This window comes from Pipistrellus kuhlii, unplaced genomic scaffold, assembly GCF_014108245.1.
Source record: "Pipistrellus kuhlii isolate mPipKuh1 unplaced genomic scaffold, mPipKuh1.p scaffold_m20_p_9, whole genome shotgun sequence".
Lineage (NCBI taxonomy): Eukaryota > Metazoa > Chordata > Mammalia > Chiroptera > Vespertilionidae > Pipistrellus > Pipistrellus kuhlii.
The window spans coordinates 3,149,866-3,167,311 of record NW_023425595.1 but is presented as its reverse complement, the minus strand read 5'-3'; the positions used below and the strand labels follow the sequence as shown (position 1 = coordinate 3,167,311).

Here is a 17,446-nt window from a genome sequence, read left to right as displayed (position 1 = left end):
GAGAAAATTTGTATATACATCATGAAGAAAATAAGGGGTCTCCTTTGGAAAGAGTCATCAGGGAGGCCTCCTAGAGGGAGGTTCCCTGAATAGCATACGGCACCCCTTCACCTGGGCATGCTCTGTGTGTGCACACACATGCGCGCAGTGTATGTACACACACCTGTCCACTACAAATGTTCATCTGGCTCAAGCCCTCCAGGACCAGTTTGCTATCTGACCAGGCCAGTGGCACCCAATTTCCAGAGGCCTATGTATCCTTTGGCCTCCAATCGCCCAGGGCTCTCAGGCCTACCTTCTCCACCCACAGGTTTGTCATGCTGAGCCTGGAGTTTGACTACATGTGCCAGTATGACTACGTGGAGGTCCGTGACGGGGACAACAGCGATGGCCAGATCATCAAGCGTTTCTGTGGCAATGAGCGGCCAGCTCCCATCAGGAGCACGGGCTCCTCGCTCCACATCCTCTTCCACTCAGATGGCTCCAAGAATTTCGATGGCTTCCATGCCATTTTTGAAGAGATCACAGGTAAGGGCCACAGAGACAAATGCAGCGCTTTGCACACAGACACCTGCTTTCTATGTACTGCTCCCCTCCCTGCTCAGCCTTATTCCGACCTGGCACGCTGGGGTCTCAGAAGAGCCCCAACATTGAGCAGGAGGAGAGGAGTGGTGAGGTATATTTCAGAAATGTTCACGGGAACCAGAACTAGGGATTGTTACCTCCTGGAGCACAGAGAGGCAGGGTAATTTGTCCAAGGTCACACAGCTATGGGGGTGGAACCGGAGATTTATACACAAGCAATTTGGCTCTGGAGCTCCCACTGGGGGGCCTGCCGTGGTTACGAACATTAGCTTTGGATCTCTGGCAGGTGAAGCCAGGTGACCTTGGGCAAGTTCTTTTACTTCTGGGGCTACAATTTCCCAAGCAGTGACTAAGTTACTAACGGTAGATCCTGCTCCGTTAAGAAGGCTCTGGGAGACAGAAAGATGGAGGGCCGAGCAGGGAGTCTGGTCCATAGAAAGCACTCCACAGCTGCCCTACACCAGGCGTGCTCTGAGCCCCGCTTTGCCCTCCGTAAAGTAGGTAAATGCCACTTGCTTTATGCATAACTAACTTTAAGCCTGACTTTGCCTGCTGCTGCCTTGTCCGGGTTAGGAAGACGGATTTAGTAAAAGGGAACAAAGTGCTCCATCTTAAGGGATCAGTCCAGCTCTCATCGTCTGGGGTTGGATTGCATTCCGAGAAGTTCTGCAGAAGGGAAGTCCAGTTAATGCCCTTTAATACTAGTCCTGTTTCCCCACCATATGTGAGCCCAGAACTCTCACCATCTCAAGGGACTACTGTTCGAACAATGTGTCTTTGGGAGTTCTTGAGTACATGTTCAACAGTGTCCCGAAGATCACCTTCCACTTCCTTTCCCCAAGAATCCAGGATGCTGGGGTTCCTTGAAAAAGATGCTCTAAATCTACCCAATGATGCCCAGCTGGTGTGGCTCCGTGGTTAAGCTGTGACCTATGAACCAGGGGGTCATGGTTCGATGCTGGTCAAGGGCACATGCCTAGGTTGCAGGCTCGATCCCCACCCAATAAGGGGAGTGCAGGAGGCAGCTGATCAATGACTATATCTCTCATCATTGATATTTCCCATCTCTCTCCCTCTCCTTTCCTCTCTGAAATCAATAAACAGTGTGTGTGTGTGTGTGTGTGTGTGTGTATATATATATATATATATATATATATATATATATATAATATATATATATATATTTAAAAATAAAGCTACCCAAGGCTGCTCTGACCCTGGAGTCCCTCTGCGGGGGTGAAAGGTGCTTCTGCTTTCGTCATGAGTGTGCTGTTTGCAAGACCCCAGGCTTGAAGAAATGGACACGCCACACAGTGGCACTGAAACTGCCTTTTCTCTTGCAGCGTGTTCCTCGTCCCCTTGTTTCCATGACAGCACGTGCCTTGTTGACCAAACGGGATCTTACAGGTGTGCCTGCCTGGCAGGCTACACCGGGCGGCGCTGTGAAAACCGTGAGTGTGCCTCGGGAGTGGGAGCTGACGTGTCCCGGGGGGGCTGACGTGGAGAGGGCCTAGGGAGCTTGCCACATACGCTGTTTCTTGGTGTCTGGGTTGGTCTGTCTGAGGTGGCACACAATGTGGACAGAACCCCAGCCCCAGTGTTCACGGGCCGTGAGAAATGGATATAAGTCACATCTCAGAGTGAGTCCTGGCTTTCAAGCAAGGGAGCCATGCCTGCCCATCCCCACCGCAATCAGGGATTGGCTAAGGGCTGGCCTGGGCAGGGAGAACATAACTTGCTTCCTATGCATGCAGGCCAGGTGGTCCCACTCGCCTCTGAGCATCAAAGAGATGGCAGGTGCAGGCCACGGAGGTGAAACAAGATAGCTTGGGGGAGGGAGTGGGTGGGAAGGGGCCTACAGAGAGAGTGAGAAGGCCTCTGAGGGCAGAGCAACCACAGTGTCTTCATCAGTCCCTCCTCACTGGCATGCACAGGTATTTTGGTACATCCTACAAAAGAACATCCTGTTCTGATTGCATCCTATAAAGTTCATACTGCTGCCTCAGTGCTCTGTCCTCCTGAAGTTCCAGGGAAGTGTTAGATGCTCCTTGGAGCAGGAGAGGGGCTGGCACAGAGGGTGCAAGGATGCTGGCCTATCCAATTCAGAAGTGGAGGCGAGGATCTCACACTCCCCGCATCGCTCGCAAGCTCTCAGACACCGTCTCACCATGGGGCTTGGTGAGACTTTATGCAACCAGTTGATGCGGGTGCTTATCATGTCTCATCATTGAGTCCTATCAAAGGACCTGGCTTCCCAGGCGAGGCCCACCTATCGCTCTTTTCCAAAGAGAATCCTGACGTCTGTGCGTGCCTATGAGTGGGAATGGAATAGCAGTCTAGTTCATTGCAGAAGACGTATATACTTGTGACAACAATCGCACAGTAGAGAGATGTGGAAAATAGAAAGAGAACATTGCTTTTCCTGACCAAGCCTGGCTCCCAGCAGTTAACAACACGAGTATCCTTCCAGACTTTCTTCTAGACTAGAGTGTGCAAGCGGAAGTTGTCTATATGTCACCATTTTAAACCTTTGGTTCTCAACTCAGGGAGAGGGTGAGGGGGGGGGGGATTTTGCTCCCCACTCCCAACCCAGGGGACCTTCAGTGATGTTCAGAAACATTGTTGGTTTGTCATCATTGCCGGGGTGAGGTGCTACTGGCATCTTATTAGTAGAGATCAGGGGTGCTGTAAAACATCCAATAATGCACAGGGCAACTCCCTTCTCTCCCCCACACCCCCTCCCCTGCCAGAGTTATCTTGCCCAAATGTCAGTTGTGCCAAGATTGAGAACCCCTATTTTAAACAAAAGTGCATGAAAGCACACAAACAATTTTCAACTTGTTTTCAGTGCCCGCCTCTTGGATATGTTTTCAAGGTCAGTCCATGTTGGTCCAAATGTCTGACTATTTTCTATACGGTTTAGGGGTTTGGTTTTCCCCCTGGGAAATTCAGCACAAGCTCCAGCTAAGTCAATAAGGGAAACATGAAAATTATCTGTGGCACTTTACCTTGTAATTTCGAAAAAGGCCTTAATCATTTTTTTCACTCATTTGACAATAATAGTTGTGCTTTTCAGTGTGTGGATGTAGACACAGTCATCTATTCATCCAGTTCCTTAAGATACACCTGTTACTGTGTTTGTTTTTACTATTGTGAAAAGAGCAGCAATGACTGCCCTCACCGATCTTTCTTGTGGAGGTATTTTTGTAAGATCAATTTGTAGCTGTTGAGCTGTTCGTTCCAAGGGTGTGGAGAGTCACACTTTTGAGAAGTGTCCTCAAAATGATCACTGAAGGGTTTTACCGATTTTCAAAATGCGCCGTTATAAACAGCAGTCCTGAAATAAGAATTAGCAGTTGCATTTCAGAAGCTGGGATCAAGCTGGAAATGGATTGATTTTCAAAGGAATTCCGTGGGTCTGAAAGGAGTTTTTCCCTGGGCCTTCCTAGAGCAGTAGATAAAGAATGAGAAATAGTCGCCCAGCTGGTGTGGCTCAGTGGTTGATTGTAGACCCGTGAACCAAGAGGTCATGGTTTGATTCCCAGGCCGGGTTGCCGACTCCATCCCCAGTAAGGAGCATGCAGGAGGCAGCTGATCGATGTATCTCTCTCATCGGAGTTTCCATCTTTTCTATCCCTCTCCCTTCCTCTCTCTCTCTAATCAATAAAAACATATTTTTATAAGAAGAGAATAAGAAACAATCGTGTTGAGTTGGCAAGAGGATGTGAAAGCCGCAAATACAATATTGAAGTGCATCTATGTTCAGACTTCCCGGTAATTAGTTCCCAGCTTCCCCCTGCTCCCAGGTGACCTCCTCTGAGAGCAATCAAAAGGGGCGAGTGGCTTCCCCTTCAGCCCTGGGGCCAAGCCAGCCCCCTGCCAGCACCCTCCGCGACCCCAACCTCCTTGGGCCACCATGTAAGAAACCGAGGCCCCTTTTTTCCTCTGAAGTTTCCTGTCTCTTTGTCTGGAGCACAAGGACAAAATAAGTTCTTCAGTGAAGGGTCGGAATCCTGTTTTGAGAAAGTGGAGAGTGGCGGATTCATGGCCTGCTCCAGTTTCCATGTCGCCTTTGTTCCTCTGGCCCAGTTGAGGAGCCGGGGTGTCCCCCCTGCATCCCAATGAGGCGCTCTGGACCCGGCTGACTCTCGGGCACAAAGCTCGCCCTGCGGGCTCCGCTGCGCCTTGGAACACAGCACAATGGCCTCCACCAATTAGAGGAAGACGGGCATCTGGATGCTTTGGGGGTTTGGAGCGCCAGGAGGTTTCCCACTAGCCTGTCCCCAGGGCTGGGAGAAAAGCGCCCAGGAGGAGAGCACTCTGGCTGCTTCAGCTTCAAAGGGCAGCCGGCCTGTGCTTCTCATCAGAAGAAGCGGTCCGGAGAGCTGTGGTTTTCGTGGAAACGTGAACGCTGACCCCCAGTGAGTCGCCATCCCCTCTCCCATCACAGAGAAGTGAGAGGCTATAGGACCACTCCGCGGAGAGGTCATAAAATCAGCTTCCTGGCTTTTTGGGCCAGAGCCCTGTCTTATCCTCAATACCTGGAACACGGGAGCACCTTTGCCCATCGTTACATGGAGCACTCAGGGGACGAGCTTGGACCAGAGGACAGAGAGACTCTGAGCCTCCAGTTTGTCAGTCAGGTGACCAAGAACAAGTCATGGAACTCACAAGAGCCTTGGTTTATAATTTTCAGAGAAATATTGCCAAGTACTTCTCAGAATGGTGTTGGGGATGGGATGACATAAGACCCTGAGATGATAAAAGAGGAGCCAGTATTGTTCTTACTACTCCGGTCCCCTATTATGGCCATTGGCAGAGAGCAGGGGATCCTCCAGGGAAAGGGGTAGGGCCACAGCACTGGTTTCCACAAACTAGATAATGATGGCAGACTTTCCTCGAGCTTCCTTAAGGAAATTCTTCCACCACAACTCCCTACGGTTCCTCTGTGAACCGCCCACATTATTGCCAGACATGAAGCATTGCCACCGCCATACTTGTGTGCAGACGAGAAAGTCTGGTTTGAAAAGGGCAGGTAGACACAACCAATGCCATTGTCAGAAAGGAATCCTGAGTCCCAGGAGAGGACACCCACGCTGGGTATGATGGGCGGGGAGCCTTCGCAGACAGGACAGCCCAGCAAGGGGGCACTTAGAAATGATCGGTGGAATCGTGTTGGGAAGAACTGGAAATGGGGTGTAATGGGGAGAGCGTGTTGCCCAAGCATCATGTTATCTGCTCGGTCTCACTTTTTCCTCATTTGATTTTTTAGTCGTCACTCATGTAACATGTGGTGAGCGTATGTCGGCCCCCTGGTGGTCATAGAGGAGACCTGGACTCCAGAGCATCACTTAATGTCTTTTATTAGAGAGATAGACAGGGCAGAAAAAGAGCAGGAGTCTTCCCAAGGCCTTCTCAGCTGCCTTTGCTTTGGCAGTTGAGCCCACTGAGGCAGGGCTTAGTGCAGGAGGCAGACTTTCCTTCGGGTCTGGACTCAGGGGTAACCCATTGTTCCTGGAAGGGGCCATATGAAGAGGGAAGAGGCTACGAAGAGTAGAAGAGGAGAGCCAAGCAGAGTTAACGTCTGATGGAAACAAACATCCCTGCCATCGTGGACCCCGAGACTGACTCCAGCCCCTTGACAAAGGCTGGAGAGCCCCCCACTTTTCCTTAAAATCCCCTGCCTTGTGGGGCATGTGCTCCTTCCCCGGCCCTCACTCTGATTCAGAAGAGGAAAGCTTCCTCTTTGTAAAACACAAGGCTTCCCTGTTGTATCCGAGCATTAAAAACAACTGTAGTTATTCTTCTCTATACTCAGCGACAGGCTCTGTGCCTTATGCAGCATCGTCTTGATTAACGGTCACCACATCCGCGTGGGTTAGGAGCTGCTATCCTCCCTGCTTTACACCTGCATCCAGCCTAAGCCTCTGAGCGTCTGTTAGCTACCACAGGAAGTAAGGCAGGGCTGTGCAGCGTAGAATTTTTCCTCCTATTTGGCAGAACTACAGAACAATTCCAATCTTAGCCTTTCTCACGTGCAGAGAAGCATGTCACGTGCCATCTGGTTCCCAACATCAACTTCCTGTAGGAAGGCCTTCCCTTCGGTGATGGTGGCGATGAGATGTGCTAAGAGGGTGGTGAGAATCCGTCATCTCGTAGGACTCAGATGTTCTCAGCAGCCCCAGGCTCCTCGGCAAGGCCATTCTCTCTCTTTTTTCTTTCTTTCTTTCTTTCTTTCTTTTTAAATATATTTTATTGATTTTTTACAGAGAGGAAGAGAGGGATAGAGAGTTAGAAACATTGATGAGAGAGAATCATCGACCAGCTGCCTCTTGCACACCCCCTACTGGGGATGTGCCCGCAACCACGGTACATGCCCTTGACCGGAATCGAACCTGGGACCTTTCCGTCCGCAGGCCAACGCTCTATCCAGTGAGCCAAACCGGTTTCAGCAGGGCCATTCTCTTTATCCCCAAGGGTAGCAGCAGAATTGCTCAGTTTGGGCCATTGTCATTGTGAGCATCTCTTCTATTTTGAAGGTTGACTAGGAACACCCCCGGGGGACATTCCCCCCAGTAGTTTAGTGTTATTGCCCACCCCCATGATACCCACAGAGCTGACTCAGAAACCTTCTGAGGTGTGGGGATGCACCAAGAAGACTCTAACCAAGCAGATCCATTAGTTATAGGACAGGGGAGTGCTTACCACTCACAAAGGTTAATATCTCTACCAAGCAAGGATGTGTCTGGATGATTTTGAACCAAAATAAGATGAAAAATATGAAGATTATTCAATGTTGACTTGTCTCTTAGGCATAGGCCCTTTCAGCTGTTTAATTATCTAGGCCAGTGGTCTGCAAACTCATTCATCAATAGAGCCAAATAACAACAGTACAACGATTGAAATTTCTTTTGAGAACCACATTTTTTTAAACTTAAACTATATAGGTAGGTACATTGTTATTAACTTAATTAGGGTCCTCCTAAGCTGGCCTTTGCTAAAAACTCAAAGGGGCCCAAGAGCCGCATGTGGCTCACGAGCCGCAGTTTGCCGACCACAGAACTAGGCCATCCAAACACCGGAAAAGTGGTATCCGAAAGACACAGTGTACCAGGGGCTACGGACAACACTGAGGAAGATCAAATAGCTAATTGTGAGCCTCAGCCTACAAATTGCTGCCGGCTGAATAAATGGCGGTGTGTGCAATCCAAGCATAATTTCACACGGATACTGTCTCTCTCACACCCGCGGAGGGCTGGACAGCAGCAGGGGGCAGATACCATCGGCTGGAAATTGATAAAAAAGATTCTCAGTGGGGATTACATCACCAGTTGGTGTTGTTATTCCTGGTTGGGGAAGACCCTCATGGGAGTAAAAAGAGAACTGGATCTGGTCCAGAGGCACCAAATTCCGATGTAAACCGAACAGGAAAACAATGAGGACGAGGGAGCCCAGCTGGTTGTCTCTGGGTGTCGGTCTTGTGAAAAATCATGTTTCCAGCAGGAATCAAAGCCCCAGGGAGAGAGTTAATGCCTTTTCCAAACAGGACCAAAATTCTGTCACAAATTGTTTCCTTGATTTTGGGTGACGAGTGAGAGTGGGTGGATACTAAGGGCAGCTAAGAATTGAGACTCACAAGCTCCAGGCTCCCAGCTAGATCACAGGGTAATGAATTTTGTTGGCTTTGGATCTGTTGTCTTTACTGAAATGCTTAGATACCCTTAGAGCTTTAATGCAGCGCCTATTAAAGAGGTCTAATAGCTCTAGCTGGCTTGGCTCAGTGGATAGAGCATCAGCCCATGGACTAAGTGTCCTGGCTTTGGTTCCAGTCAAGGGCACATACCTTGGTTACAGGCTCCATCCCAGGCCCTGGTTGGGGCACATACAGGAGGCAACCAATCAATGTGTCTTTCTCACATCCTTGTTTCTCTCTCTATCTCTTCCTCCCTTTCACTCTCTCTAAAAATTAAAAGGAAAATATCCTCAGGTGAGGATTAACAAACATTAAAAAAAAACAAACAAACATAATAGTACCATGATTTCTTTTCTTTTCTCCACACCCACCCACCCTCTGCCCCCCCAAGCAGGAACATTTCATTTCACCCAAGGCTCCTGCCTGCAGATTAAGATATTTTTTTTTTTCAGAAAACACAGCAGGCTAAGTGGTATCAACTTAGTTCTATCGATTATACCTGATGAAATCTTTGTTGTAACTCATGTTAACTGCTGGGGTTGGCTAATCTTTCCTGAGACTCCCGCACTCCCCATTCAATTCATTTAGAGCCCCCATGATTACCTTTACTTTATTCCTTGGTTAGGGTCCTTTGTTATGGTATAATTTTAGAAGCACATTTAAGGAAGGCACTAATCTCATAGGATAAATTGGTGCTAATGAATATATATATATATATATATATATATATATATATATATTCTCTCTCTCTCTCTACACACACACACACACACACACACACACACACACACACACACATACTATAAGCCTATTGCATGAAGCTTTGTGCAGTAGGCCTTCCTTCCTCTGGCTGCCGGCACTGGTTTTCTTCCAGCACCCTAGACCCAGGCCTTCACTCTGGCTGCTACCTTCAGTCTTCGCTCTGGCTGAAGCCTTTAGTCTTCACTCCATCTGGAGTGCTTCTCCAGTAGCTTCCTCTCTGCCGCACCCCACCCCCAACCCCCTACCCCCACTCTCCCTGTCATAGCAGGAATCCCCACAGCCTGGCTGTTCCATGCCTGCATGCATGCTGAACAGAGGCCCGGAGTGGCTGGGGGGTCAGGGCCACCACCATCTTTGTCAGTTTAAGTTGCATACTTGCCCCTGACTGGCTGATGGACATTGCAAAGTGATGGTCAATTTGCATATTTCTCTTGTATTAGTGTAGATAGCTACTCTCCTGAACACCTGAGGAATACATAATTGGAAAGAAGGCCCCAAACCATATTCTTAGAAGTGCTTAAGTGAAGCTGGGGAGAAGCTTGAGGTGTCTCAGGCCTTAACTGACATCATTTCTATTTCTGGACTTAAACTAAAAATTTCTGTGTTAAAGTTACAGAAAAACATCTGTCCATGCCTTATCCTGCTGGGCACTCATTAAATATATGGTGCAAGGAGCACGGTGAAATCAATAGGTCACACGCTTCAGAGTCTTTCTCTATTGAAAGAATCACATGGTGGACTTCCAAAAGGCAGAGCAGTGACTGGATTCTTTGGTTCCTAAGGAATGTTTATTGATCTTGTTTCCAAAGTCAAACTTACAGCTTTGAAACTTAAGCAAAAGGAAAAGAGAAATATACATGGGCATCTGTTGTATAATGTTAAGTAACACTCGAGATTCATTCAGAAAAGGATACTTTGTGAAGAAGAGTATGTGGGTGGACAGTGATGAAATGGAGGAAGAGGCCTGTTTTCTTGTCTGATCCCTGAGTCTGGTGGTCATTAGGGTGATAGGGAGGTGAGGCCATCCCTAGGTTAGGGATGAAGAGTGTGACTTCCTTTTGCCACATTCAATATAATTAACCAATTGGAGAGCACAGAAAAAGTGATATCCATGTGCCCTGATGGGCCACTTTTCTTAAAATGTCTCCACATTTTTCTGACACACTCCCTCATGTCTCCATTATCATGGCCATTTTTTCTAGATGTTCTAATCCTGATCATCTCTGCTACCTACCTGAGTATCGAGATATTATTTCATGTAAACATTTAAAGAAAGAGCTTCTCCATCTTTGTCTTCAGTTTTTCTCAGAACAACACTATGTGGCAGTTGGCTGTGGTACCACTTTATGACCATCTCCAGTCAGATAGGAGGGGGAAAGATACAACCTTACTTGCCTTAAATCAACTTAAACCCATTCCTACGGCCTATCAATCAGCATCACAAGAACTTCAGACTCAATCATTGTTGGAGCCTCCTCTGTGTCCCAGGGTTGTACAGAGGTCCCTGGCTTTGCTCAGACAGACCAAATCAGTAGGGAGAGTCCTCCGATGGTAGATTTTAGAACCACACTGTGGAGCTTGAGGAAGCCCATTGTTTCAGAACACCTGATCCCTTCAGGTAAAACAGCTCTGCAGGTGTGGGGCTGGCCTGGAGAGTATCTGTGGAGGTGAGGCCCACTGATGAGATCCAGCCTCTCTAGTTGCCCTGCCAATCAGCCTCCCCACGATCTCCCAGAGTGCAGAAAGGCATGAAGGGCTCAAGTCCCAGCCTCAGCTCCATCCATGGGGTGCTGGGGAGTTAAAGGACACCTGGAGGATCAGGAGTTGGGCTTTTGAATTCATATCTATCAGTCATTGGCTACAGGCATCCTGAGGTGTGCATGGCGGGATATAAATGGAGGCATGTTTCAGTACTTCATGTGAGCAAGATGGTGCCCATGCCTGAGGGCAGGCCTCTGAAGGTGGCAGGTGCCAGCTCTCAGCAATAAATTCACATGTAGAAGTTGAGCTGGCAAAAATGATGCACAGGACCTAGGTGGAGGACCCATAATGTTCACTATGAAAATAATCACAAAGCCATTGCATGGCTATAAAGAGGTGCCACAGCAAACCACCGCTTACTGTTGTCCTGAGAAAAATTGAAGACAAAGGTGGAGAAGGTCTTTCCTCAAATGTTTATATGAAATAATATCCCAGAAAAATAGACTCCCAAGTCTGCAAGGGCTCACTAAACTTAATGTGTCTGTATCCCTGGATACACAAAAGTAATGGGGCAGCGGGTTATTTATTATTAATCACGGACTATTTTTACTTAGCAAAGCAGGAGCTTGATGCTCCTTCAGACCAGGGATGCAGATGTTTTAAATTCTCATTTGACTTGGTCTAGAAACACCCATCCCTCTGAGGAGAAATGAAACACAAAGCCTTGGAAAGTCAAATGGAAAAGAACCATGAGTCTATTTAATTGGGAGATACAAAGGTTTCTAAAGAGAGAACCTGTAGGGATGGCAGGGGTTGGCAGTAGAGTTTGTTTTTGAAATCTAACCCTGGGGAGATGCTCTGATGAGATACTGATGGTCTATGAACCCAACAGGAGAGAAGAGAATGGATGGAAGAAGGCTTAGAATTCTCTTCAAAGCGTCCTAGAAGAATGTACAGCTTTGAAAACAAGTGAGAGGGAAGAGAGAATTATGTCCCCTGGACGTTTGATATTGGAATCCAAGTTTAAGGCTTTGTTGTGCAAGATTAAAAGAGATGACTGTACAGAGACCATGGTTGGTACCCAGAAGCCCTAGTCGACACACTGAACCCAGGTCTGGAAGCCCATCATGGGTAGCCATTACCAAGAGGCCAGATAATAGAGTGTAATATTGCCAGTTACTCAAATAGGGCCAACCATGGGCTTTAGATTTCTTTGTGGATTGTTCTTTAATGCGTTTGAATTTGGGAATTGGTTTGTAAAGCAGTTGGAAGCTTTGTAAATAAAGGCAAACAAGGGAAAAAGAGACTGTGTGCTATTTCAATTACTCCTTAAACCAGCCCAGACAGATAAATGGTATTATCCACTTTTACAGATGAGAAAAACAGGGCTTGGAAATATTAGGTTATTTTCCCACACCCCTGTGCATTAAGTGGAAAATGAATAAATGTTACTCTATCCATTCCATTCAACAAATATTTATTGAGCACTTATTGAGCTTGTTCTGGACATTGGGGAACCAAATGATTATTTGAACCTGTATTTAGCTGATCCTGGAGGCCATTCTTTTTTCACCAGCATCTGGAAACAAAACTCTTCTAAATTTGAGAAAATGCAAATTTGGATTACTCTAGATTCAAGAGATTTATATGGGGTGGAGAGAGTATGAAAACAAAAGAAAGGTTTAGACCCAAGCCATTTTGCCTGATACTTAGAAAAGAAAAGAAAAGAAAAGAAAAGAAAAGAAAAGAAAAGAAAAGAAAAAACAAAAAAACGGATAATAAATGTTTAGGGTTACATTTTCCGATTATAAAACTTGGGGAAAAGTCTAAAGAAGCAAAACTCATTTTTAAAGTTATAAGCTAGGGATAATGAAAATAATTATATTCAAGTATGTTTTTCCAGCCTCCTTTTCTACTTTTGGCTGTTTAAAAATTTTTTCCTCTTGGTTTTAGTTTTCAACAGTTTTATGTATTATGTCTGTGTATATCTTTCTTCATGTTTATCTGGCCTTGGGCTTTGTAAATCTGTAGGTTGATGTCTTTCATATGTTCTAGATTTTTTCAGATATTCTCTCTTTACATATTGTTTTTGCTTCTTTCTCTCTCCCTTCTCCTTCTGGTATGCCAATAACATGTATTGATTAACCTTCTCAATGTGTGCCCTGTGTCCCTTACTTTTTCTGTACATATTTCACCTTTTTCTACTTTGGGCTTCATTCTGATTTTTTTAAAGTTATCTTTTAGTTTATTCTTACTCTTAAGCTGTATCTGATTTTCTATTAAACTCTTTCACTGAGTTTTTAATTTCTGTTGTTGTAACTTTTTAGTTCTAGATTTGTCCATTGGTTATTTTTCAAGATTTTCTGTTTTCTACTGAAATTTTATCTTTTAGTTCCCTGAACATATTCAGTATAATTGTTTTTAAGCAATGTCAAACAACTACACTATATAGATCCTTTGTAAGTCTCTTTCTATTGTCTATATGTCTCTTGAATTTTAGCCATAGAGCCTTGCCTTCCAGTGGATTCCCAACTTGGAAGCATTACTCCTATCTGTCCTGGTGAGATTCCATGAACAGTAACTTAAAACCAAATAATAGTACTCCATTCTAGGATCTCATCAAGTTTAATATACATTGTTGATATAATAATAGCTTTCCTGGGGGTTGGCATAAAGAAATACTACAGGAAAAATATACATGTGACCTGAGGTCAGACATATCACATAGTAAAAGAGTATGTATGCATCTAAGAATGACAGAAATATGGCCGAATTCCTCAGTCTTGGCAGACTTGATTGTGTATCCTGAGTCTGTTTCTCTTTAAGTCTTCTTGTAAAGCCTCCATCGGGAGAGAAACAAAGGACCCGAATTGTCCTAAGCTTTCTTACTTCCAAAGGCTTGAGAACTTTCCAAGGTTCCTGCTAGTTACATACACATTAAATGTATGAGAATTCTGCACAGAGGAAATCATGGGTGGGAGCCTGGTGGACTATGGCAGCACCTATATCCAAGGAGAGAAGATCCCTACCCTCAAGCTCACTATTGAAGGGATTTCTTATCTTCTGCTGAGACGTATGTGGCTTGAGTACAGTTCACTATCTTTCAGTGTTTCAGGACTGGTCTTGAGTATCACCCAATCTTTCTTGGCCATAAGTTCTAACAAGCAAAGCTCAAAATAGATGAAGAACTACACTTGAATTACACAAATCATCACCCTTTGATAAGCTAACTGTCCACAGATTCAGTTGCCTGCAGAACCAGGCAGCTGGGGTAGGGTGGAGGTCGGGGGACTGAGAGGGGCTGTGGCCATATGGGGATACAGGCTCAGGGTTTCTAGATCTGAATTTAATACAGAATTTTATGAGAATTCTTTTGATTTTTATGTTCGCAACTATCCAATTTTCTAAAATTGGCAGGTATAACATACCATGCTTATAAGATGATTGCAGTCTGTGGACGCCTGTTGGTTGCTGCCGACCTGCATGTTGAGCATTGAATGAGTCTGTACTATCAGAAGGTGGCCCCATCATGAAAACAGTGCGGAATGCTTCCTCTGTGTTATTCCATTCCTGGCGATACAAGCACTGGCACTTCAAGTCTATGTGTACTTTCTTTTCTTTCTTTCTAAATCCTCACCCTAGGAGGGAGGACATTTTTTCCATTGAATTTTTAGAGAGAGCATGGAAGAGAGGGGGAGAGGGAGAAAGAAGAAAGGAAGAGAAGAGGAGAGAAGAGAACATCAGTGTGGGAGAGACATATTGATTGGTTGCTTCCTACATGCGTCCCAATGTGGGGGAATCGGGGTGGAGGGGATCAAACCTGCAGCCCAGGTACATGCCCTTGACCAGAATCAAACCCACCACCCTCTGGTGCACAGGCCGACATGCTAACCACTGATATACACCCGCCAGGGCCACAGGTACTCTCTGAGTTCACAAAATACACTGCATTCCCTATACCATTATTGGAACTTTTTACAGCTCACTCAGTGACTTTTTTTTTTTTTAATACGTCAGATTGGCTTTGGACTCACCCACCAGGGAATTTGCTCATATTATATAGCCAGAAGCAGAATATCACTGAGATCAGCCACTGCTTGGTCTGTCGGCAATCTTAGCGTAAACAACCTGTAATTTAGCTAATATCAGCAACCTTGCCAAATTGAAATTAGGAAATAATTAATTTAGTTCTCAAATATTTTTAAAGTGTTATCTGAATGGAGATTCTTTTCTTGCCTGGAGGCAAACTGCTTGAAAGGTAATTGGGACAATCATGGGAAGAAAAGAATGTCCAATGCATTGAGTCTTAGAAGAAAAGATTAACAAGAGAGTAGGGTAAACTGACCAACAAAATGGGCCCAGAGGCATGGATGCATGGAACAGGCTGACATATCTCAGGGGGTGGGGCAACGGAAAGAGGTTAGCCAAAGAACTTACATACATGTAGGCATGATCAGTGGACACAGACAATAGTATGATGAAAGCCTCGGTAGGCCAGGGACTTAGGAGAATGGGGCTAAGTGAGTTTGTGTGAAATTGGTGGCCATCTGTAATACTTTCAACAATTAAAAAAAAGAGAGAGAGAGAAGGAAAAAGAAAGAGACTAGGGAGGCTAATAGAGTAATTGGTATCGAAACTCAGTAACTAAAGGCTGGATTCTTTGTGGGACATGTTTTATGTCATTAGGCAAGTATTATTCACTATTGTGTCACAATCCACTTGAGAAGAATATGTGATCTATCTGATAGAATATTTCCAGGATATATCTAATATCCTATTCAGTGATCAGAATAGCTGGTGATGCCTTTTCTATTGTACTTTAACTAGCTGTCCAACTGAATTAGAGAATAGAAATACCTTTGTAATTAAAATTGGTGTTTAGATGCAAAGTTATACTTGTTGTACCCCTGAATTTATATTGTGATCTAGTACTTTTAACTGTAATGCTCAACACACTCATGTTTGGGAAGATGAAATCTAAAATCTAAGTTCAGTTCATGTATGCAGTCTTTATTTTCCTGTGTTTTATTATATATGCGCTCTTGTTTCTGATCGGTTCTACTTTCTGGGTACAACACAAATATGAAATAATCTAGTTTAATCGCCCAAGCTTTAGGGAACAAAGGAGATAATATAACAACACTGAAAAACAATAACCTTTCCATACAGATCATAAAATCTACGGTAGGTGACATGGTTCTTTTATCCAGCTCTTCCCAGCTCCCACATTTTGAGAAAGAAATGAACATGATCATCTGAGAGCCCGTCATGATGTCAACTTTCTTTACATAGAGAATGAAATACTTTTTTATTTAAAAATAAGTTGTTTAAAAAGCTGAAGATATGACTGATACATGCATTTTCCATTGTGCATTTTCTCTTGGTAATTCCGTTGAGTGCCATTGTTAGCAGGCTCCGTGTCACTGTCTTTTCCATTCAGTTAAGCATGAAAAGATGCGATCCTAAAATGGAATGCTTCAGACTTTTAATAGCTCTCCTTTTCTTTTATTCTCCCTTTAGTCATTGAGGAAAGAAACTGCTCAGACCCTGGGGGTCCAGTCAATGGATACAAGAAAATAACAGGCGGCCCTGGGCTCATCAATGGGCGCCATGCAAAAGTTGGCACTGTCTTCTCCTTCTTCTGTAACAGCTCATATGTCCTCAGTGGCAATGAGAACAGAACTTGCCAGCAGAGTGGAGAGTGGTCAGGGAAGCAGCCCATCTGCATAAAAGGTAACTTGCATGTATTTCTGAAGTCTACAGAAATAGAGGTGGAGTTGCTAAACTTTGGTAGCTCCCCTACATGTTTTTGAGCTGCTGGGAAAATTCTTTTTTCCCTACATTCTCACTGGAACCATATATTTATTAATCTTAGGTTGGAAACCATCCCTAAAAAAAATTGCTTCTGTTTTGGACCACCAAAAATGTGAAGATATGACTAACACATGCTCACCCTAATCACAACTTCTTTTTGTTTTTAATAAGAAATACTTATTGAGTACCACTTCTTTACTTAAAAAATATATTTTATTGAATTTTTTTTATAGAGAGGAAGGGAGAGAGATAGAAAGTTAGAAACATCGATGAGAAAGAAACATCGATCAGCTGCCTCCTGCACACATCTTACTGGGATGTGCCCACAACCAAGGTACATGCCCTTGACTGGAATCAAACCTGGGACCATTCATTCCACAGGCCGACACTCTATCCACTGAGCCAAACCGGTTAGGGCTAATCACATTATCTTGATGTGATGGAGAACAGTATGTGGTTATCAGAGCAGTTTAGGCAAGATGACAGGGCTGAGTTTCAATATGCAAACCCAAGGACTGGATTGAAGCAATCAATATGCATTTTTATAGCTACATTTATCTCCTCTCTGTGTAACATTAAGTTCCTGCAGGAAATGAAACAACAAAATGGAAGAGCCATTCCTGCCCGCCTAGGTGGAGGGAGGTTTGAGATGGTAAAATGTTTACAAACATTTTTAAAAGGCAGAAAGCCTTTGAACATCCAAGGCAGGGTTCCAAGAATAGATGCGCAGTGCACGTGTAGAGACGGGAATGACCCCATTGCCTAGAGAGGGACAGTTGCATGCAGTGAGGAGACTTGGAGCCCGTCTGGGAAGAATTTGTAGAGGTGAAGAGGAGCTGGGACGATAATCTGGTTGGAAAAGAAAGGAGAAGAAAAAGAGGATAGGCAGGG

The 17,446-nt window shown here is 45.0% G+C and overlaps 1 protein-coding gene across 6 annotated transcripts in view; it reads left to right on the top strand.

Annotated features, from left to right (window-relative positions):
- The window catches only part of PAMR1 (peptidase domain containing associated with muscle regeneration 1), a 131,040-nt gene that overhangs the window by 104,803 nt on the left and 8,791 nt on the right, over positions 1–17,446 (top strand). For all 6 annotated transcript variants that reach the window (XM_036428425.2, XM_036428424.2, XM_036428422.2 and 3 more), the window contains 3 exons: positions 311–528; positions 1,929–2,036; positions 16,262–16,474. In XM_036428425.2, coding sequence (XP_036284318.1) covers positions 311–528; positions 1,929–2,036; positions 16,262–16,474 — 539 coding nt within the window. The remainder of the gene's footprint in view (positions 1–310; positions 529–1,928; positions 2,037–16,261; positions 16,475–17,446) is intronic.